Source organism: Ahaetulla prasina, chromosome 3 (assembly GCF_028640845.1).
Source record: "Ahaetulla prasina isolate Xishuangbanna chromosome 3, ASM2864084v1, whole genome shotgun sequence".
In the NCBI taxonomy this organism is placed as follows: domain Eukaryota; kingdom Metazoa; phylum Chordata; class Lepidosauria; order Squamata; family Colubridae; genus Ahaetulla; species Ahaetulla prasina.
The window spans coordinates 113,240,460-113,263,429 of record NC_080541.1 but is presented as its reverse complement, the minus strand read 5'-3'; the positions used below and the strand labels follow the sequence as shown (position 1 = coordinate 113,263,429).

The 22,970-nt window shown below is 41.4% G+C and overlaps 1 protein-coding gene across 3 annotated transcripts in view; it reads left to right on the top strand.

The window, feature by feature from the left end:
• The first annotated feature begins 2,030 nt into the window (after positions 1–2,030).
• PCDH1 (protocadherin 1) overlaps positions 2,031–22,970 on the top strand; it is a 345,490-nt gene continuing 324,550 nt past the window's right edge. The window contains exon 1 of one of the 3 annotated variants that reach the window (XM_058179198.1): positions 2,031–2,153. Coding sequence is in view for 2 of the 3 variants with exons in the window: in XM_058179196.1 (XP_058035179.1) it covers positions 2,837–3,005 (169 nt within the window). In the remaining variant the exon portion in view is untranslated. Of the gene's footprint in view, positions 2,154–2,527; positions 3,006–22,970 lie in introns of those variants that run through there. The other 2 variants (XM_058179197.1, XM_058179196.1) reach the window with 2 other exon arrangements.

Here is a 22,970-nt window from a genome sequence, read left to right as displayed (position 1 = left end):
CCCTCCAACCAGCTCGACTCCCTCCCAGGGAATGATTTGCGCAGGTCAGAGTTAGGAGACACCCTGTCTACCTGCGTGACTACGTGGAGAAATAACATGCAAATTTTATGCAGATAATGGGCTAAATGCATTCTGGGAGGGGAGGAGTGTAATGTATTTGAAATTTTGGAGGGAAATTTGGGCGGGAAAATACACGTTGCTGATTGGCTGGTGCCTCAGCCAAATACTATATAAAGAGAGGTGTTTGCCTGTTGTCTTTTGCTGGGTTTCACAATAAACTAAAGAGCTGTTGTCACTTGCATTGTCTCCTGCCTCTTCATTGCCCAAACCTAACAGCCAACATACGCTGGATTATGGAGAAAGCTAGGGAGTTCCAGAAAAACATCTACTTCTGCTTCATTGACTATGCTAAAGCCTTTGATTGTATGGATCACAACAAATTGTGGCAAGTTCTTAAAGAGATGGGGGTACCAGACCATCTTATCTGTCTCTTGAGAAACCAGTATGCAAGTCAAGAAGCAACAGTGAGAACTGGACACAGAACTGATTGGTTCAAAATTGGGAAAGGAGTCCGGCAAGGCTGTATACTATTGCCCTGCCTATTTAATTTATATGCAGAGCACATCATGAGAAAGGCGGGGCTGGATGAATCAAAAGTTGGAATTAAGATTGCCGGGAGAAATATCAACAGCCTCAGATATGCAGATGATACCACTCTAATGGCAGAAAGCGAAGAGGAACTAAAAAGCTTCTTGATGCGGGTGAAAGAAGAGAGTGCAAAAGTTGGCTTGAAACTCAACATTAAGAAAACTAAGATCATGGCATCCGGCCTTCTCAATTCCTGGCAGATAGATGGGGAAGAAATGGAGGTAGTGACAGATTTTATTTTATTTTATTTTATTTTATTTTACATTTATATCCCGCTCTTCTCCGAAGACTCAGGGAGGCTTACATCGTGTAAGGCAATTATTGTCCTGGACTCCAAGATCACCGCAGATGGGGACTGCAGCCAAGAAATTAAAAGACGCTTGCTCCTGGAGAGGAAAGCTATAGCAAATCTAGACAGCGTACTAAAAAGCAGAGACATCACCCTGCCAACAAAAGTGCGTATAGTCAAGGGCTATGGTTTTCTCAGTTGCAATGTATGGCTGTTAAAGTTGGACCATAAGAAAGCCTGAGCGCCAAAGACTTGAGGCATTTGAACTCTGGTGCGAGAAGGCTCCTGCGAGTCCCTTGGACTGCAAGGTTAACAAACAAGTCAGTCCTAGAGGAGAACAACCCTGACTGCTCTTTAGAAGGCCAGATCCTGAAGATGAAACAGAAATACTTTGGCCACCTAATGAGAAAGAAGGACTCACTGGAGAAGAGCCTAATGCTGGGAAAGATTGAGGGCAAAAGAACGGAACAACAGAGAATGAGGTGGCTGGATGGAGTCACTGAAGCACTAGGCGTGAGCTTAAATGACTCCAGAGGATGGTAGAGGATAGGAAGGCCTGGAGGAACGTTGTCCATGGGGTCGTGATGGGTCGGGCACAACTTTGCAACTAACAACAACCAAGTGCAAAAAACAAAAAGGAACCTTCCAAGGGAACAAGGGAGGGAACTGGCATCTGGATGAGAAATCCAACATACTTGCAAGTCCTGCTCCTACAAAGTAAGAATGGTCTAAATGCAGCTATTCCACCAGGAAACAAAACAGCCTCTAGATGGTGATTGGGTAATGCAAACAAAGTGGATCATTATGGGAAGAAGAAGAGAGATGCAACAGGTTCATAGCAAACAATTTTGAGATGTGGAAAAATACAATTGGTTTCTGTTCTGTTTGGTTTTTATGTTTACTAAATCGGTGGAAATCTTCACATAAGCTAAGGGCAATCTACATTTCAGAGAAATGGTCTCTTCCTCCACCCCCTCTCCTCTGCTCATTTGGAAAACAATCCAAAAGCCTATTAACAGGTAAGCCCTACCCTCTTCTGCCCTGTCTGAACTAGCTCTACGGAGAGCCCACATGACTTACCTCTCTGACGTGGCAGAACTGTAGGTACACAACAGACTTGAATCTAAGAAGCTGAGTGCCTGGCACTGAAAACAGGCTGAATGTCATCGTGCTCTGCCTTTGGCAAAGAAGTAGGATCCATTTAAGCTTTTTAAAGGTATAGAAGAATCAATTATCCATTGTCAAATTGAACGTGGGTAGTAGCGCTTCCTAGTATGTGTGTTTAATAATCAGAAACGGGTCCCCATGATAATACTCCCTCATTATGAGATATAGTTAAGATACGAAATTGGACTTGTTATAATTACTGCTTTCTCGTTTAATGGTGCCCGCCGTCCCTCACGTTCACCTGGTCTTGGCACATTTCACAAAAACCTATGTTTTTGCTGGGTAAACGAGCTCCTCTCCTCTTTACTATAAAACCCTGAAGCTGGTGCTACAAGGAAGGAGACGTCATTTTCAGGTGCGTAGCCACAACTCCTCCCCCAGCAGGTGCAGTAATAGACGGCATTTGTTTCACCGGAACCAGGAACGAGTTGAGATGGGAGGCATCGAAATTACAGTGATTTGACTTGAGGACAAAAGCCGGTAAAATCAGATCCCGCCACATGGCAAAAAGGCCACTTGTTTATGGATTGTTGGCGTCGGTCATTTGGTTATAGGAATTTCTCGGTAGAAGGAAACCCAGGTCTCGCGCACCCATTCCACTCTACCCCCTGAGGCGCACCAGCAATTTGGGAAGGAGACCTAGCATGCCCCTAGTGGAAGTGTTGAGCATTGGCTGCGATAACGTGCGGAGAGCGGAGCGGAACTGGTTTCTTGATCCTGTCACCGAGTTCCATGCTTGTGGATACAAGCGCGCAACCCCAAGGTTTTGATAGTGGTAGGAACAGCTGGCAACAAATCAACTTTCCTGATGCCAAAAGGTGGGCATTACAGATTTCTGGAAGCTGTTGCTATTTGATGAACGTGAGGGAAGCCAGCAAAAACGGAGCTGCTAATTTTTCAGGCAAGTAAATGGCCGCGAATTCAGGGAGGGGCAGAGCGATTGAGACGAAGAATGGCGCCCAGGAACTGGGGCTGCTTCTAGGATAAACTGTTGAGATTCAAGGGATAATCTGGTTTGCCTTGTATGCAGATAAACGTTGTGAGACTACATTGCTCCCCCCGTTTATGGATTTATCGGGAAAATTGTTATGTTCCTTCTGATCCACCACCAACTAGCATCAGGTTTAAGGAGATTGAATGGCCGTGGATGCCAGTTTTCTTGCAAATGGAAACGATTACAGAGAGGGTGAATGAAGGAATCCTCCGACCGACCGGTATATTTGGCATAAAATATTGGCAGCCGCTTGGCGAACACAAGCCGTGGTGGCTGCACAGGTCACTTTGCTTCTGGTCGCTCCTGGAATTTCCACAAATAATTTCGACTGGGTGCAGTATTTAATAAGCCGGGTTGCCACCTTTCCTCGGTAGCTAGAGGAGGTGGTTAGCCGGGAGGAAAGAGAAAGGAGGGTGAGGCGGGGACTGCCTGCAAACCCAGGGTTGCGCTTCTCCATATTTCGCTTCTCTTGCACAAGCGCGCACACGTTCACACACGAACATCCATCCAGAGGCACGCACCGGTTTGATACAGCGAATAATTTACTCAGAAGAGCTGACGCCTGCCGCTCTTTTCAACGCGTAACCTCAGCGGGAGAGCTGCATAGCTGTATATTAGTACCGGGTGAGTGGGGTAGGTTTTAAAAATTGTTTTGGTGATCCATAACGAAATAAACCCGCCACAGCTCTAGTAGCCGAGGTAGAATAAAAAAAAAAAAATTGATCCCGATTTCCTGGGGGGAAAAAACCAATCCGACTGTTAAAGGTGATGGAGAGGAAAGACGAACTGGGGGAATGCTGCGAGTTGTTCTCTGCTGGCCACCATTAAGTAAGGAGGAGCTGTAGCTTGTGTGTAAACTGGACCCGGTCGAATGCATGGGAGGGTGGGAGGATTACGACGAGAACTAAGAACGTATCTTTACCGCCGTTGTGTGTTGGAATGCAGGAGGTGTCGTTTATTGGATGTCTGGTTGATGCTGGGGATGCGGGAGTGAGATGATAATCTAACAAATTTTGAGGATGTTCATAGAAAAGCGTCTGGTTTGCGAAACCAGCTGCAGCATTTACTCGAGGATGGGTGGATGGATGGGGAGGGAGAGAGCGAGAGCGAGGGAGGGATAGATATATCGCATTTCTGATTCAGGCTGGAATTATAATCCCAACCTTCCCACTTCTGCCACTCATCAGCTCTTGCCCTTTCAAGAGCAAATATGGACTGTTCTCCCTCCCCTCTTCCATCGTTTTTGCTACACCATAATTTCGTGTTAAAAAATCAGTGGGTTTATAAATCATCAGTGTGTGGATTTAATGGCTGAGAATGGCTAATCCAGTGGTCCCCGGTAGATAACCCCACCTCCCATCCCCAGTTAGCATAAAAGAAAACCGAGAGGAGTTAGGGAGGAGGCAATGGTCAACACTTCTTTTTCACGCACACTAGTTGGATCGTTACACATATGTAGTGTGTATATACAGTTCCTTTTTGGGAATGGCACTCGGTATAATTCAGTGTAAACACTGTTGAATATTATTGATTGATACTCTTACTGTTGGCTTGTTTGATGGGGGGGTGGAATGTTCAGTTTCATCTCCTGAAACATGCAGAATGAGCTGGCAGCAAACCACCTCCCCGCAGGACTTGCGCGATACTTCCACCCCTCCCCCAATCTGGCTAGGCGTTGGCTTGGGGACATCACGTAACTGCTGCAAATCCTTTTCTTTTTCTCCAAATGCGTTTGTTTTCAGTGTGCTGGTAGGAGCATTCTGGGGGGGGGGGTAAGGAACACAAACTAAATTTGGCCAGGTACTGTGCCTACTTTTAGTGCTTCCTGTTGTGTTTTTCTATAAACAGCATGATCACCATCTCATTCTGAGGTGGCCAGGTCTATCTAAGATAGAAGGTGTGTTGTGTTGTGTTATGGCTGATGGTTAGAGCAACCTTAAAATATTGGTCTGAAATTGGGCTTGCTGAGAAATGTTCCTGTTAAATGTCTCTCTGGAGATAGAGAAAATGGAAGTAAGCCAAAAGAAAAGGTGAAAAATATATTGTTTCCCTTTGAAAATTCATTAATGAAATGAAATAGGTCTGGGTAAGTGAGGATGGAAAGAAACTGGTTTTTAGAAATATGGATCATGTAGATACAATAAAAAATAAAAACCTGGATAGATTTTAGGTTAATTGTATATGGTCACCATGTAAATGAAATGTGTATACATTCTTGATTATTTGTAGACTTATCGTATGTGTGATGAAATTGTAGAGAGACTGGGTGAATAATGAACATAGGGTGGAGGGAGATAGCTTGCAAGATGCAAAAATACACTTGAAAGAATTGCATGTGTAGCGTATACATTCGTCTGATGGAAAAACACATACTACACATATCAAAATAAATATAACACTGGAAGATGCTTAAGATATGCACTGTAATAAAGAGGCATATTGCTTTGATCATAGGATAGTATTTATGCTACTTTTTGCAGCTTGGATTTCTTTTAACTTGACCTATGTTAGAAGATGAATTATGTTGATACATATTAGAATAAATGGGTTTGAGAAAGGTAAGCATTAATTACATTTGAAATCTGTGTTAATACTAATTACCTTAGAATGTTGTTCAGTTTCATAACCAGGGATGCTCCATTTTTCCAAGGTTAGTGTTGTTGCATTTATTTTACATTGTCAGCTACTGAATTACTGTTTTACTAATTTAAGAAATAGAATTTGGTCCAAAATTATGCTTTGTTTTCTACTATAAGGATTTGGATTGTGCAGTCTTTCCAATTTCCATTTGTTTTAGGATTTTTCCGAATTCTTGAAAATCCCCAATTATGAATACATGTGTTTATTATGTTATAAAAATATACATTAGCCTTTTCTCCCTTTCAAAGACCTAGGGAACTGCTAATATATGATTGGAGAATTGGTTGGGAACTGAAACACTAAAATGGCTTATTTAGAAAAATGACAAGATGGAGTATGGCCATTGTCTTGTTCAACTTTCAAATTAACAAATGCAGTAAATTTAGGAATTTAAATGGAAGACTGCCATTCTAATCAGAAATATTCTTGAAGATGGGATTAATCCCTATTCTAGACTAAATCATGAAGAAAAACATGATGTGCATATAAACTACAATCCTGTATGCCAGTTTGAAAAAAATATTCACTTGTTTTAAGGGGCTTTATAGACCCAAAAGTGCTCTCCAAATGGAAATATATCTAAATTCTTAACTTGACCTATGTTAGAAGATGAATTATGTTGATACATATTAGAATAAATGGGTTTGAGAAAGGTAAGCATTAATTACATTTGAAATCTGTGTTAATACTAATTACCTTAGAATGTTGTTCAGTTTCATAACCAGGGATGCTCCATTTTTCCAAGGTTAGTGTTGTTGCATTTATTTTACATTGTCAGCTACTGAATTACTGTTTTACTAATTTAAGAAATAGAATTTGGTCCAAAATTATGCTTTGTTTTCTACTATAAGGATTTGGATTGTGCAGTCTTTCCAATTTCCATTTGTTTTAGGATTTTTCCGAATTCTTGAAAATCCCCAATTATGAATACATGTGTTTATTATGTTATAAAAATATACATTAGCCTTTTCTCCCTTTCAAAGACCTAGGGAACTGCTAATATATGATTGGAGAATTGGTTGGGAACTGAAACACTAAAATGGCTTATTTAGAAAAATGACAAGATGGAGTATGGCCATTGTCTTGTTCAACTTTCAAATTAACAAATGCAGTAAATTTAGGAATTTAAATGGAAGACTGCCATTCTAATCAGAAATATTCTTGAAGATGGGATTAATCCCTATTCTAGACTAAATCATGAAGAAAAACATGATGTGCATATAAACTACAATCCTGTATGCCAGTTTGAAAAAAATATTCACTTGTTTTAAGGGGCTTTATAGACCCAAAAGTGCTCTCCAAATGGAAATATATCTAAATTCACTTAACTTGATGGTTTTATATTGTGTAAGTAGCACTATTTAAACCATTGAGAGTTTATGAAAGATTTTGTAGTTGCTGGAATCAAGAAAATTATAGTTGTGTGAGACATTTTGAATGTTTTATTGGGAAGCATATGTCATATATTTCTCTTAAAAACAATAAAGTCACTGTTGGAAGAAATGTCCATCTGGGTTCAGTTCCAAGTGGGAAGAAAGACACTGGAACCATGGAGATTGCTTGGAAGGATGGTTTAATGGTGGGCAGGATCACATGGTTTGAGGTCCTGGGCAAAAAAGAGCACATGGGAGAGAGAGAGGGAGAGAGAGAGAGAGAGAGAGAGAGGGGGAGAGAGAGGGAGATTTATACCCTCTCTTGGGCCCCGCCTTGGAGCTTCCTGTTCCTGTGTAAGAAATGTATTCTGATTAGTTGTCAGACTCCCATGGGACTATGGAGGGGTAACTTTGTAGGTTGTCCCCAGCCTGGTTGAATCTTGCTGAGTGATGGTATAATGAAGGGGCTTTGGGCAATTCCTATTATGGCTTAATAGCTTTGTCCTGGTTTGGATCTTTAGTGCGGGCTAATCCTATTATGTCTTTTGTATTGTAGATAAGCTGGCCCAATCTTTGTCTTGTAGATAGGTTGGCACCAAAGTATCTGGGGGGCGGGCAGGGAGCTGAGGCTCTTTGTCTTTAGAAACAAGTTTCTCCTTTAGGGAAAATATAATATTCTGCCTTTTTAAATATTTCTTAGAATATTTCATTTTTCTAGAAGAGGGGTAGGTACTAACTTCCTACAGTCCCCCCTTTTTGCCAAAATATATGAGTGGAACACACGTTATTGGCAAAAGATTAAAAATTGATCAGATCAGGGAGATTTGATGGGTGCTTTTAATTTTTCTGATGCAAAGGGGAAGGCATTGATAGAGGCAGCAGAAAAGGATTCCTTCAGTGGTTCCCAAAGGGAGAGCTTTCAACCATGAAGGTCTAGCAGCCAGGGCAAAAGTTCTGGAAAAAAATTTACAGTATCCAATTTTCCATGCCAATTATTTTTAGAGGATAAATATTACTTTCTGTGAGCTTCCAGTCAGGTTTCAAACAAGCACAAGTCCCAAAATGCTTCACAGCCATGGTTTTCCTTTAAATAATTACAGGTGCCCGTTTCCAAGGGTTGGTTACTAAACCTGCTCTAGCTCTTAGTTTCCAGGGTTTGTGAGGCCAAATTGAAATTAGCCAGTGTGCAATCCAGGCTATTAAGTATTTTTTAAATTATACTTAATGACCCCTGAGACTCCTACTCATGAAACCACCCATGCAATATATTGTTGTGATCCAGGCCCAGGTAGGTAGTAGGAAACTCAGTCTGTGAAAAAAAAAAACTTTATTTGAACAGCTGAGAATTTCATTCCCAGCATAGTTCAACTGAATTAAAACAAATTCCTCCCAACACAAATTCCTCAGTCCTATCACAAACCTTGGTCCAATTAGGCAAACTGCCAAAGGCCTTTCTTGGCAAACATTCAGAAGTTACAAAAATAAATGCAAGATGTAGACAAAGCAGAAGATGAAGCTACCAATGTTGTTTTCAGGCAAAGCCCAAATGCTGTTGCTGGTCTGTTTTAAACCTTATGGGAGGGGCCAGTCATCTCTTGGCCCTATTCCTGAGTTGTTCTTTTTGCTTGAGCTGCTCTTGTCTTCTGGCAGCTCTTCTCATGCGTGCATTAGGAACAGGCTCCTCCTGTTCCTCTGCCTCACTACTATCAGTCTCTGGAGGCTCTGGAATCCGCACTTCACCCCCCCCCCCCCCCCGATGGCCTTGGCCTCACCTCAGCCTCATTGCTGTCCAACTCCGTTGCCAGCTCCGCAGGCTGCTGGCAGACCACAACACATATTCTCCTTTACTGGGCAACTGGGCAGAATCATTTGTGAGTCACAGTCAGGGCTTGGATTTGGTAGATCTTTTTTCTGCTATCTTTTCAAGTGAGGGAATTTCCTGAGAGGGATGCCCCTCGTCCATGGAATTAGCAGGGAGTGACTGCATGGGCCTTAGAGCCACAGAGCAAAAAGGAGAAGCTTTGTGAGGAGGTAGGTGAAGGGGATAGTTTCAGTTTAATTCTGAATGGTGTGTCTGTGTGTGTGCATTTGTATGCAGCTACTTCTAGAATACAGGCAATACAAACATGCTGGACAAATTTCCTCCCACTAGACAAAAGTCCAAGGTGTTCAGAACTTGCTGTGGCAACCACTCCCAAATACAATCCCTACATGAATCCATTTAACTGATCAATTACAATTGTGAATGAAGCAAAGAAAGAAAATCTTACAATGAATTTCCACCCTCCCCCATAGTCTTTCCAGCTGTCTTCTGGGGATTGAAAAGAGTCTTTTAGTCTTTACTTGTCCATCTCAGGGTCCTTTCGTTCATGTCTGCTGAGTGGCATTAGGCTTGGCTTGGTGGTAAGTGTGGTCAGTCAGCCTTGGGAAGGTCTGCTCCATTCTGGTTGCTGTGATGACTTTCTAGTGAAGGGCTTGTTCCAAACCCAATTCCTGGCTCAAATGGATGGAAGGTCTCCTCTGGAGGCAGCGTCTGGATCAGTGTTATCTGCTTTCAAAGGTTGCAGAGTCATCTGTGCAGGGCTGAAGGACATGAGAACAGGGTCCCCTCCCCCCTTTGTGGGTGAGGAAAGGCTTAGGAGAATAAGAGATGGAGAGATAGCATGAGAGTGGGTAGATAGCTTGCAGGCAGGGTTTGAGGAAGAAAAAAAATCAGTACTGCAGTTATTAAAGATATAAACCAGTTATAAGAAAATGGGGACATCACAGATGAAGAGGGAAAAAAAAGCTGGATTCACATGCGTTAGAAAAAGAATGGGCAGATAAAATCATTTAAACACATAGTAAATGCAAGAATGACATTTTTTCTGTAAATGAACTTAAAACGCTCTACTTAAGGGTACAGAGAAGGAGAAAACGTCACCCTGTCCTGCTGGCCAGGCAAGCTCAGGGTGAAGGCATCTTTTAAAAAAATTGTTTTGACTGTTTTTCCTAACAGTTTAAAATTTTTGTTTCTAGGGTTCAGAGACGGTTAACAGTTGCAATTACCTTAAGGGCACACAAAGACTTAGAAACACATATACATGAGAAACAAAACAGAAAAGGAAGACAGAACTTTCAGGTTTAAACCCTGGTCATTCCCACCATAAATTTCAGTTAAATTAGGAAAGGCACAAATCTTAACAAACATATCACATGGTTTCATGGAAGACAGGAAGAGAAACAACCAAACAAAAAAAAGCAAACAAAAAAACCCCAAAACCCCAACATTCCTGTTTATATATTTCCCTTTTCTTTTAAGTACCTTTATTTAGCCAAATTGGTTTTCCAGCTTCATCCCTGAGCAAAGCCCACTTTACTGCAAGAAAAACCATTTTTCTTTTCCTTTTTTCCTTTGTCATGCCCACCTAGGAAGGCAGCTGCCTCTTTTCATCCCAGGTGTCAAGCAAGTCTTCTTCCGGGGAGCTTACCCTGAGCCTTGAGCTAGAGCGTCTCATGTTTCCCTTTCCGATGTAGGGATTCAGTTCGGCCCTGCTGGGTCCTGGCAAATCTTGGGCTTCCTAGTGAAACCCTCGCCCTGTCTCAATTTTCAGACCAAAAAGGGTCTGGGAGGACTCTACTTCCCTCTACAGAGTAAGGACCTCTCCTCTGAGAGAACTCCGCTCTCAGTTTGTAGACCAAAAAGGGGTCCAACAGGGCTCCACTGCTTTCCGCAGTGAGAATGGGCATCTTTTCCCTGGCCATTTTCCTTCCCCCCCCTCAGTTTTCAGATTCACCCCCAGGGGGACCTCTGCTTGCTTCCCAGAGGTAAGGACCCCGCCCCTTTTGGGGCTTTTCTCAGTGACTTCACAGCTAATCGTCCAAGTTTAACTCTCTCATTCACTATTCCATTCCATTTTCATACACACACTCTCCTTTCCCTAACAGAAGGTCCGGTGCTGTGGCCTGACCTCCTATACTTTCCAGATAGAACACACAGAAGGAAGCAAGATTCAGCTGTGATTGGGAGAAGGATCCCTTTACACACACACACACACACACACACACACACACACACACACACACATTTCTCTCATCTTTCGGGTTTTAAAAGTTAAAATTTAGAGGTACTCACCTTTTTTCCAAGCAGCCTTTTTGCTCAAAACTCCTTTAAAACCTTTGTTCAAAATGGCCAAGGTCCAGGAAAACTCAAACACACACACAATGGGTCTGCTGCCAGCAAGGGAAGCTTACCTGGGCCAAGTCCATTGGTCAGGTTAGCTTGATGTCCCATCTTTGGGTGCCAAATTGTTGGAAGAAATGTCCATCTAGGGAAAATATAATATTCTGCCTTTTTAATATTAGTAGGTGCTAACTTCCTACATCATATATTGAAATCCTATAAATACTTCCCTGGCAATAAATCCAAATTAACATAATAAGAATTATTTCTGAGCTGACATTTGTAGGATTAATAAAAAAGTAGCTATACTTATATAAAACTATTAGATTATTTAGTAAAATAAATTGCTAAGGATGCTGTGTTCCAAGAATCCTGGTATATTGCTTTGAAATTTCATCCCTGATGATCAAATTTGGCAGAGTATTCCCACCTCCCAATTAATAGTGGAGAATGGAAATGAGAGGCAAACATTGTGTTTTAGAGCCATTTTGTATTGGACAATGGAAACTGCCTTCCAAAAGTTTCCCATTCCCATTCTCATCCTTAAAATTTCTGCAAAGCATGTTGCCTTTCCTTATGATGATGTTACCATCTGAGCCCTTCAGAAGATTGGAAAGCTAATTTGTAGCCTCTGAACCCTTATCTTTTCCATTCTATACTAGTGATTACAAACTGTAATGGTTATGCTATAATATGGCATGCATGATTAACTTTTGAAGTTAATATGTTATTAACATTTTATTATCAAATAACATTTGATATGTTAGCAATGAATTACATAAAGAATTGCAAGTTTGTTTTATGGGAAACAAAGAAGATTTTTAAAAAGTTCTATTCCTTGACATCAAAATTTCTTGGAATAAGCTTATTTATGGGCATAATTTAATTTTTAATATTCATCAATATGATAGTGTCTATCAAAATATATAACAATAGCACCAATTTTCATATTTAATATTAAAACATACAATATAGTATTAAAATATACATTTTGAACTTACATTAGTGGTTGGTTCGTATCCATACCAAGGACAAGTTAGCATTTAAATTTGTTATATCCATTGATTTGGCACTGATTTACTGTATATAGGCTGGCCGGCCGGCCTGCCTACCTGCCTGGCTCCCTCCCTCCCACCCTCTTGTGTGCCATTCCTCTCAGTTTGTTTCTTTCATGGCATTTTCTATATTTCCTGTCAATAATGTTGTGGATATACATTATATGTGATGAATTCATATCAACATTTCCCTGCAGTGAACTAGTTATTTCACTTTTCTCCAACTGAATTTTCTAGAAGAATATCAAGTTTGATCTACACAGAATCTAAGCACTAAATAACTTGCTATGAGCTCTTGATTGCCTTCTTTTCTCCTTTCTTTCCAAGAAGAAAATAATTCACAGTGGCCAATAGGGATGGAGTACTGTGGAGGAAATTTCCCTAAAATGAAAAATGAAAATATTAGCAAAATCATTTTCTCCTGAATTCATATGATTGGAGGCTGAGAAAACAGTGAACTGGATCAAGGAAGCAGGAGAAACCAACAAGTTTGGCTATCATATCTGGGCTGGGAAAAAAATCCAAATAACCATTAGATGGTGCCAGAAATTAGAGTTAGTGAATATATTTGTTGTCATTTAACAATTGCCTAGATTTTTGTAGCCCTTGCAATGTCATTTTTTCCATCTTCTCTCCATTACTGTGGTGAATATTTCTGCTATTCTACTAATAGAAAAGGGGAAAGTACCAATTCTGAATAAAAGATCCTTTGTTTTGATGTTGCTTATTCAAAATCAAGAGAAAAGCAAGACAGGACTCAAAGCAGTTTTATTACAGAAAATCTTTGTTTACATGTATCTAACTGATCCTGGATCTTATATAAAAGTATAGAGCTCTTTATCCCTGAGTTTACTCTGTAGTAGTTAGCTTACAGGTGAATCAGGAAGAGGAAGCAATGACAGATCAACCCATTTGCTGAAGTCTCATAAAATTTGTGGACTTACTGAATCTTGACATTCTCCTTTGCGCAGCTTAGAGAGTCCAAAGCATTGGGTGTTAACTTCATCTGATTGACCAGAGACTGAGTTGAATTTGTTTAAACACGCCTCCACTTCCTGCATAGCTCCAGTTTATTAACTCAGTCGGCCATAGAGAGACTTATCCTCCATTAGCTCCATTGCTTTGATTCTTTAATCAGCACAATCAGATTCAAATTCCGGCAAAAAATCCTCAAAAATTTCAAAAAATCCTCTAAAAGCATTTTCTACTTGCTGGAAGCCCAGATTGTGGCAAAAGAGGCTCTTGCTTTGCGTGGAGCCCAGTGCCACTCAGCTGAGCTGCTACAGTGAGAGCAGCAACTTCTTTTCCTCCGAGGGCCTTAGAGCCACAATGGATCGCCGGATTGCTGGATCAGACATCGCTGGAACACCGGAACAGTGAGTGGTGACCGGCGAAGCGCAGGAGAAGCCGTGATGTCAGTTTCGCACTAGCAGGGATAGAGAAAGATCCGTGTTGTCGGATGCAAGCTCTCCCTGCGTACACTGCGATGGTTAGGCACTTAGAAGCTGTGTTGTCGGCTTTGTGCCATTTTGGGATTCCCACTCCCCCACGCAGTTTTTTTTTTAAAAACCACCCCCTTCTTTTAACTCTCTTCCCTTCTCTGCCTTCTACTTTCCACAACCATCCTCCCCTTCTCTTATCTACATCCTCTCCTCCTTCCTCCCTACTCCTTTCTTCTCCCTCTTCTATCCCTCTTCCTTCCTTTCCTCTTCCCTCTTTTCTCTTTGCTACCTCCTTCTCTCTTCTACTTCCTTCCTTCCCATCATTCTGAAATGATAGCCAGGCAGCTCCGATCTTACATTAATTATACATCTTCAATCATTTCTGTACATTAACCATCAATCCATTTTCTACCCTCATCCCCTCCCTCCCTTCCCCTCCTCCCCCACCCCCTGGGACTTCCCAGAACCAAATACAGGGTATAAAACTAACAGTCAAAAATTAAAATATAACACAAATCATAATCCATAGTCACTCCTTAAAACCTCAACTCCCCTTCCAGAAACAAAGAAAATACATTTCTTCCAATCCATTATATATCAGACCATTTCACTCCTAGAGTTCTCAAAAATTTCCGATTGAGTTGGTGTTTGTTCTTCAATAAAGTACATAGTTTTTAATATCCAACCTTCATCAATCAATACCAAAACAACGTTCCATCTTCCAATATTCACCAAGGATTCTTCTGAAATGTCTTTCTTTCTTAAGCAGTCTCTCAAGAATAGTTCATATTTCCAACTTAATTTCTTAAATTTTACTGTCCAACCTCCAAAGGTAAACAATAATCCATCTTTTCATATCTTTGATATCATTTACATACATCAAATAATATTACAAATATTATTGTTAATCCTATATTATCTCTACAATATATCAATTGTAATAATTAAAATCTTCACTTTACCTTGCTTATATCAAATAACATTATTAAAGTTACACCTATAACTTATCCAAAATATATCAGTTATAACAATTAAATTCTACTTAACCATATAACATTACATCCATCTCTCAAATATAATATTTAACCCAAATTCCTAAATTTTACTATCTATCCTCCAAAATTAAACAATATTCCATCTTCCTATTCCTTTATACCTCAAATATATCAAATAGTACCCCTAAAATTACACATTTATATCCAAAATAAATCATTTACAAAAATTAACCATAATCATATATAATAGAATTAAACATTCTCCCTCCCTTTATCTTCTGTCTTACACATTTTCCACCATCTATTCACCATTCAACTTAACATCTATTGATAAAGGGTTCCCAATCTTTAATACATTAGTGTAGAAATCTCGTGCTTTAAAAACTGTATTGAGAAAATACTTTCTTCCTTTATAATTCACTGTTAAGCCAGCTGGAACCTCCCATCTAAAATATATCTGATGTTTCTTAAGCTCATCCACTAAAAAGGCAAATTCTTTTCTCTTTCTTAACATTTTAGGAGGAATTTCCTTCATCATTATTATTTCTTGTCCTAATATTTGAAATTTATTTTTATAAAATGCTTGCAAAATTCCATACCTAATCTTCTTATTTGTAAAATAAATAACCACGTCTCTCGGTAAACACTTCTGCCTTGCCAACCAAGAATTAACACGATAAATTTTTTCAATATTAACTTCAAAATCTTCTGGTTCCACTCCATCTATCTGAGCAAAGGCCTGAATAAAAATCTTTCAAATTTTCCTCCCTATATTCTCTTAATCCTCTCACCCTTATAGCATATTCCATTAATTTATATTGTAATATAACCCTTTCTTCATCTGCCCTATCTACCTTAACCTGAATATCATCTATTTTATTTTCTAAATTCAAATTAATTTGAACTTCATCTATTTTCCTTTGCAAATCTAAATTAATTTGGTTAAGTTCTTCCAATCTTTCCTCTGTCTGAATACTAGATAGCAATAATGGAGTAATTGATTCCTTTAATTTTTTCATCTCCCTCCTCTGCTCTTCCACCATATCTTTAAAATCCAGTATTTCTATTTTATAGTATTTTTGATCTATTTCTGAAAGATGAGCCTTCATAAGTTCCTGTAAAAAAATCCTTAAACCTTCTTTAATATCTTCTTTTAATTTCCGTATCTGAACTGAAGAAATTTCCAGTATTTTAGAAGTGGTTAAATCTCTTTACTTAAACGCCATTTTTAAACTAAGTAATACCGAGAAGAAGAAAAAAAAGAAAAAGAAAAAGAAAAAAGAAAAATTCAGTAAGCTTTTCTTCTTAAACACTGTAAGAAAAAGATAAAAAAAAGAGATAGAAAAAAATTCCATTTAAAAAAATATCTTGTTATATTCTTCTTAAAGGTTCCACGCCAGCAATTGTAATAAGCATTTCCTTAGCTTTCACTTCCAATACACAAAACGGCATTTACTTTCAATACACAAAAGCCATTTCCTTTCATCATCTCCAATCTTGACTACGAATACATTCTCTGTCAGGGAGTTAAAATCTTCTTACAATCAAATGCCAACGCTCCTGTTTTCAGCTCTGTCCGCGTTAGCAGTCCTTCAGTAATCCATTTCAGTTGCGGAGATGGGCGCTGTGTTTTGTTCTGCCATTTGGCAGAAGCGTTCTGGATTCCGGAGCTTTTTTCGGGCTATAGAAGGAGCGTTCCCATCAAACCACCAGAAATCTTCCTGGGGCTTTCCTGGGGGCTCTACTTCAGCCCGAATGCTCACCTCTCCCTCTTTGCCCGAGGGAAGAGATTTTCAAGCCGCTTGACAGCATATTAATGCTGTCTGAGTGGCTCTACAGAATCACACATAACTGGTGGTCTGAAGTAGACCACCATTAACAAAGCGGAGCCACCCGGAAGTCCTCCCCCACGCAGTTTTTAAAGTGCTTTCAAGCTGTGGTGCTGGCTTGGTGCTGATGGATCCTTCTCTTCTGATTCCTATTCTAGGATCCCTGAATCTGGGGCAATAGCGAGCAGGGAATCATTTCTGAGGCTTTGCCAGTTACTAGGCCTCTGATCCAAGATGGCGGATCGCAGCAGGTCTTCTTCCCGGGCTTCTGCCTCAACCTCCCTAGGACACCATTCTAACGTGGCCCCAGCCCCTCAAAGAAGCAGATCCAGTTCAAGGGGACCCTCCACCAGATCTAAATTTTCAACTTCCCACCACATCTCTGCTGCTCCAGGAAAGGATGCCTTGAGAAGGCAATGTGCCCTGGACAGGCAGTTTGATAAGGCCAAACAAAAATTAGCAGAGGCCTGCAGGGAGGACACTGCTCCCTTAGAAGGCAACAGAGGTTCTAGCTTGTCATTGCAGGCTGAAACCTCTCACCAGCCCCTGTTGAATCAGCCTGGATGGTCTCCCACCTTTTCCAGTGGTTCAGGAGAAAAACAGGAAACAGTCAGTGCAGTTTTGAAGAAACTCCTAGACCTCTTCCAGGACCACTGCATCAGGCACCATCTGCCACCTTCACTCCTACTGCAGCAGGAATCCAATAAAGGGAGGATAGCAATCCTGGTATCTCCCAGGATATATGCAATCTCATCATGCAGGCTATTTCTCAAGGCATTGAGACAGCCTTTGCTCAGAGAGGCTTCTCGGCCCCATCCTCATCTGCCAGCATGGGCCAAAGGACCCATTCTGAGAGCCATCTAACCAGGGAAAGTGTGCAGCGAACCCGTTCCCCCACCCCCTCTCACCATAGTGAGGATTCCTTTATGGGTGAAGAAGACATGGCAGAATTCAACCTGTCAGGATGGTGAGTCTGCCCCAGACAAACCTGCCCCTACTGGGCTGTTTCATCATGAGCTTTTTTACACATTATTACATAAGGCCAAAACCATAGCCAATATGGGGATTGCCTCACGGCAATTGGAGGGAGCCTTAGATCTGTCTGACCCCGCCAAATTCCTTTTCACTGAACCAGTCTCGGAGCAACAGGCAATTCCGTTGCCAAAGCTCTTTATTGATGTCATCCAGCCTCAATGGGGTCAACCTGGTGCCATCCCTGCTCCCAGTGGTTCAGACAAAAAGATGTACACAACGGAACTCAAGGACCTTCTCAAGGTCCCAACCGTAGATGTTCCCATGGCCACCTTGGCCTCTTCTAACATATTGCCTTCAGATGCAGCAGAAGGCCTCTGAACCAAAGATAGAAGGGTGGAACTTTCCACCCGCAAGACTCATCAAGTGGCTGCATGGGCCATTAGATCAGCCACGGCAGCCTCATTCTTTGCAAGAACTTCCTTGATCTGGCTCAGGCAAATGCAGGCAAGGGCCCTCCAGGATGACTCCCAATTGCACTAAGGCATCAACATATTGACTGCTGAGTTCACTGCTGATGCTACTTTTAATTCAGCTAAATTTGCTTCCCGAGCCCTTGCCTCCAGCATTACCTCTAGAAGGTTATTATGGCTTAGACACTGGCAAGCTGACATGAAAACCAAATGGCATTTGGCGGCTGCCCCTTTCAAGGGCAGATCCCTCTTTGGGGAGGCCCTGAATCCTATTTTAGTTGAGGGGAAGGACAAGAGGAAAGTTCTTCCTTATGTTTCCAGAAGGTCAGACAGACGTTCCTCCTTCCCTTATTGCAGGCAGCCCTTTCGTACCCAGGATCCCAGGGTCCAAGCCCCGGCCTATCAAATATTCTTCCAGCCATCTTTAGTTAGAGCCTCAGACAGACAGACCTTTCGAGACAGGACCAGACAACCTCAGGCCAGACGCTCCTTCCATGGATCCTGCTTTTGGCCTTATTGCAGAAACAAATGACTATTCCGATCAGGATCCCATCGGTGGTTCCCTCGCCATGTTTGCCAGCACTTGGCACAGCACGACCACCGACTCCTGAGTGCTCCAGACCATTACGCTAGGTCTCTCCCTAGAATTCAACTCTGATCCCCCAAGGAGGTTCGTTCAATGTTCTGTTTCCAGAGACCCCACCAAGAGAACTTGAATAGAAGCCGAGATTCAGCACCTGTAGTCCATCAGGGCCATAGAACCGGTACCTCCTCCTCACCAGGGGTCCGGCTTCTATTCGATTCTCTTCTTGGTGGAGAAAAAATCCAGAGGAAGCAGAGCCATTCTAGACCTAAAACAACTAAACTTGCACATCAAGTATTGTCGATTCAAGATGTACTCCCTGCATTCGATCTTGGGAAGAATCAGACGGGGAGATTTTCTAACATCCATCGATCTCAAGGAAGCCTACCTGCACATCCCCATCAGGCCAGCCCACAGACGCTTCCTCAGGTTCAGTTATGCAGGGGCCCACTTTCAATACCGGGCCCTGCCCTTTGGCCTCTCGTCTGCACCTCGCATCTTCACCAAGATCCTGGATGCAGTAGCAGCCCACTTGCAATCAACTCCTATAAGAATGCAATGTTACCTGGACAACATATTTATCCAGTCTGCTTCCTTCCAACAGGCACAGCAGGACCTTCAGATAACAATTCAAACTCTACAAGCTCATGATTTCTCTGTAAATAGAGAAAAGAGCCATCTTGCGCCATCGTCCATCTGGGCGCAAGGCTCAATACAAGGTTCTGCCAAGTGTTTCTTTCTCGAGACTGCTTCAACAACATCAGAGCCATGGTGAGAAAGGTAAGGGCATTCAAGAAGCCTCCCCCCCATCGTTGCTCTCCTAGTTTCTGGGGAAAATGGTCTCCTGTCTGTCAATTGTACCGTGGGCACGTCTACACTCATGATCCCTGCAATGGATGCTTCTGCCAAGCCAAAGGGCAGGCACCAGTCATACCGAGACCAGGATCCTCATTCCCCCAAGGGTCAGGAAATCCCTGCAGTGGTGGCTGTGCCCAGCCCTGGCAAAGGGCAGTTTGTTTCAAGAACATCACCATCTTGTCCCCACCATGGACACCAGCCTTTACAGCTGGGGGTGCTCACCACCTAGATCAGGTGACCCAGGGTTGTTGGTCTTCGAGCGACCTAAAGAACGACATCAACTGGCTAGAACTGAGAGCCACCCACCTGGCTCTCAGACACTTCCGGATGCGGATAGCAGGCCATCACGTGTTATTGCTGATAGACAATGTGATGACAAAAGCTCATGTGAACCATCAGTATCAGGGGTACTCGGTCCTGCCTTCTGATGAGTGAGGCAGCCGCGATGGATCTGTGGGCAGAGAAACATCTTCTCTCGCTATGGGCAGACCACATATCTGGAGTCTCCAACTCCAGCAGGCGGACTGGCTGAGCAAGATCACCATCGATCAGTCAGAGTGGTAGTTACATCTGGATTTGTTTCTTGCCATCATAACCAAATTCGGTCTGCCCATAGTAGACCACTTTGCCAGCCCGATCAACAAACAACTGCCACGATTCTTCACCAGGTTCCACGTGGCGCCAAAGTAACTCCATCCACTATTGGCAGGTGGATAAGACCTGCATTTCCATGGCCTATGACCAGCAGAAACACCACCTTCTGAGCTGCATCACGGCACATTCGATGTGCAGTGCGGCCACCACAGCTGCATGGGCCACTCAGGCCTCTATCTTGAACATCTGCAGAGCAGCCACGTGGACCTTTCCTTCGCCCTTCATTCGAAACTACAAGATGAACCAGTTTGCCTCAGCCGAGGTCTCATTTGGACGGAGAGTACTGATGCAGGTTCTCCCTGTTGCAAAGACTTCGGATTCTTCTGTTCCCCGCCCTAGGGATATTTAGCTTGAGTATATCCCATTGCTTTGGACTCTCTAAGCAGCGCACAGGAGAAGGGAGATTGGCTTACCTGAAGGTTCCTTCTGTGTGCACTGCGTGAGAGTCCAAACCCTCCCTATGTTCCTTTGAATTCAGGAACCTGGATAACCTTATTTCTTTTCCAGATTTAAACTGATTTCGTCTTCTCAAGTTCCGGATTTTTGTTAATAAACTGGAGCTATGCAGGAAGTGGAGGCATGTTTAAACAAATTCAACTCAGTCTCTAGCCAGTCAGATGAAGTTAACACCCATTGCTTTGGACTCTCATGCAGCACACATAGAAGGTAAGCCAATATTCTTTTTATTCTATTTTTTTTAATGGAAAAGGGAAACTTAACTTGTTGAGGATCTGATGAGTACTTTGTGGTAAGATTCTAAATGTAATATTTCCTCAAACTAAGATCAGCTTCTGATAACTACATGGGCATGTCCATGTAATTCATTGGAAAGATATGCAAGTGTGCCATTTTCTTCTATTTTCTGATGGTGGTGGTTCCTTTCTTAGCCCTCACCTTGAGGTTTCGTGTTGGGGTTAATTACAATTTGCTCCAGCATTAGTGTAAGCCAGTGAATATTTTTCAAGGGTAAGAATGCATGTCATTCTCCCAGCCCATTAGGAAGGCAACCTCTGCTAGGTTTTTCCCTCTATACATTAAAAGTAGCATTTTATGGCTTGTTCTTGCTAGAGCTGTGCTATCCACTTTGTTTGCTACTCTTCATTCTATTGTAGCAACTGTTTTCACTCTAATTGCCTACTGTGCATTATACCAGGAATACCCCTCCATGGACATTTTTAATGAGTTCACTGATGGAGCAGTGAAATGATAGATCCCTCTTTTGTTTAAAGAAACCAGGTGAAGTTAATAAGAGTTCTGCCACTTTTCTTCTGCTAGATCAAATGACAGGATGAATTGCATCACTTTTTTTTTCTTTTCATTTTTTTTTCAATCCATGAGGTATAAAAAAGGGAAAAATCAGGAACTGTAGTAAATGCAGTCCAAGTAGGAATTTGGCAGGTTCATGACAAAGGATTAAGAACCAAATAAAATGTTGGGGTTATATTCATATTAACCACCACCACAATCAATGTGTGCACAGGGAACTTGGTTAATATAGCTCTCACAGAGCACAAAAGCAGATTCAAGGTAGAATTAAAAGAGAGAAATAATGTGGGAAATAGAAGGATTTTTTTCTTTTAAATGACTGTTTTTTTCTGAATGAGGACTTTTTAAACAGACATTTTCCAAGTCTTTCCCTAACCTGACTATAAAGGCTTAAAAAACAAACATGGAATAATAAATCTGAACATTGAGTTATTTCATCCTAACCAAAAGGCTGTTTACAGTGAAGCATATAAATCTTGATTGGTCTAAAAATCATTCAAATAAGTTTCTGCCTTTCTTTTACATTATTAAATAACAGGTGAAAGAGACATGAAATAGAACTAAAAAGCTATACATTCTGGATAACTGTGAGACTGAAAAGATCTTTTTATGAATAGCTGTTGATTGCAAGGGTGATCAGAGAATTGTTGATTGCCCATTATGTGTGATTCAATGATTACTTATTGCTTCCTGTTGAATAAAGCAGATGTTGCTGTGGCAGGAATATTTTTTTATTTTATTTATTTATTTATTTGTCATAACAATATATACAAGCGTTACATAAAAGGTTATAAATATATGAACGTATATATGAGGAGAAATGAGGTACTAAAAACGTGTATATACATAGGGAAAGAAACAGTAGGACAGGAACGGTAGGCACGTTTGTGCTCTTATGCACGCCCCTTTAGAGTCCTCTTAGGAAAGTGGTGAGGTCAACCGTGGACAGTTTTTGAGTGAAACCTTTGGGGTTATGAGAAGAAACCACAGAGTCAGGTAATGCATTCCAAGTATATACAATTCTGTTACAGAAATCGTGTTTTCTGCAATCTAAACTGGAACGGTTGACATTGAGTTTGAATCTGTTTGTAGCTCTTGTGATATTGTTATTGAAACTAAAAAAGTCATTGACAGGAAGGACATTACAACGGATGATTTTATATGCTAAACCCAGATCCAGTCGAAGGCGACGAAGTTCCAAGTTTTCTAGACCCAAGATATCAAGTCTGGTGGAATAAGGTATTTTATTAGTTTCAGAGGAATGGAGAATTCTTCTCGAAAATACCTTTGGACACGCTCAACTGTGTTGATGTCAGATATATGGTAAGGGTTCCAGACAGGAGAGCAGTAATCAAGAATTGGCCTAACAAATGTTTTATATGCTCTGGTCAGTAGCATGGTGTTTTTTGAAAAGAAGCTACGTAAAATTAAGTTGACAACTCTTAGAGCCTTCTTAGCTATGTAGTTGCAGTGGGCTTTGGAACTTAAATCGTTAGATGTAAAAACTCCAAGGTCTTTGACAGGGTGGGGTCATCTAGGCAATGTCCATCAAGCATGTACTTTGTGATTG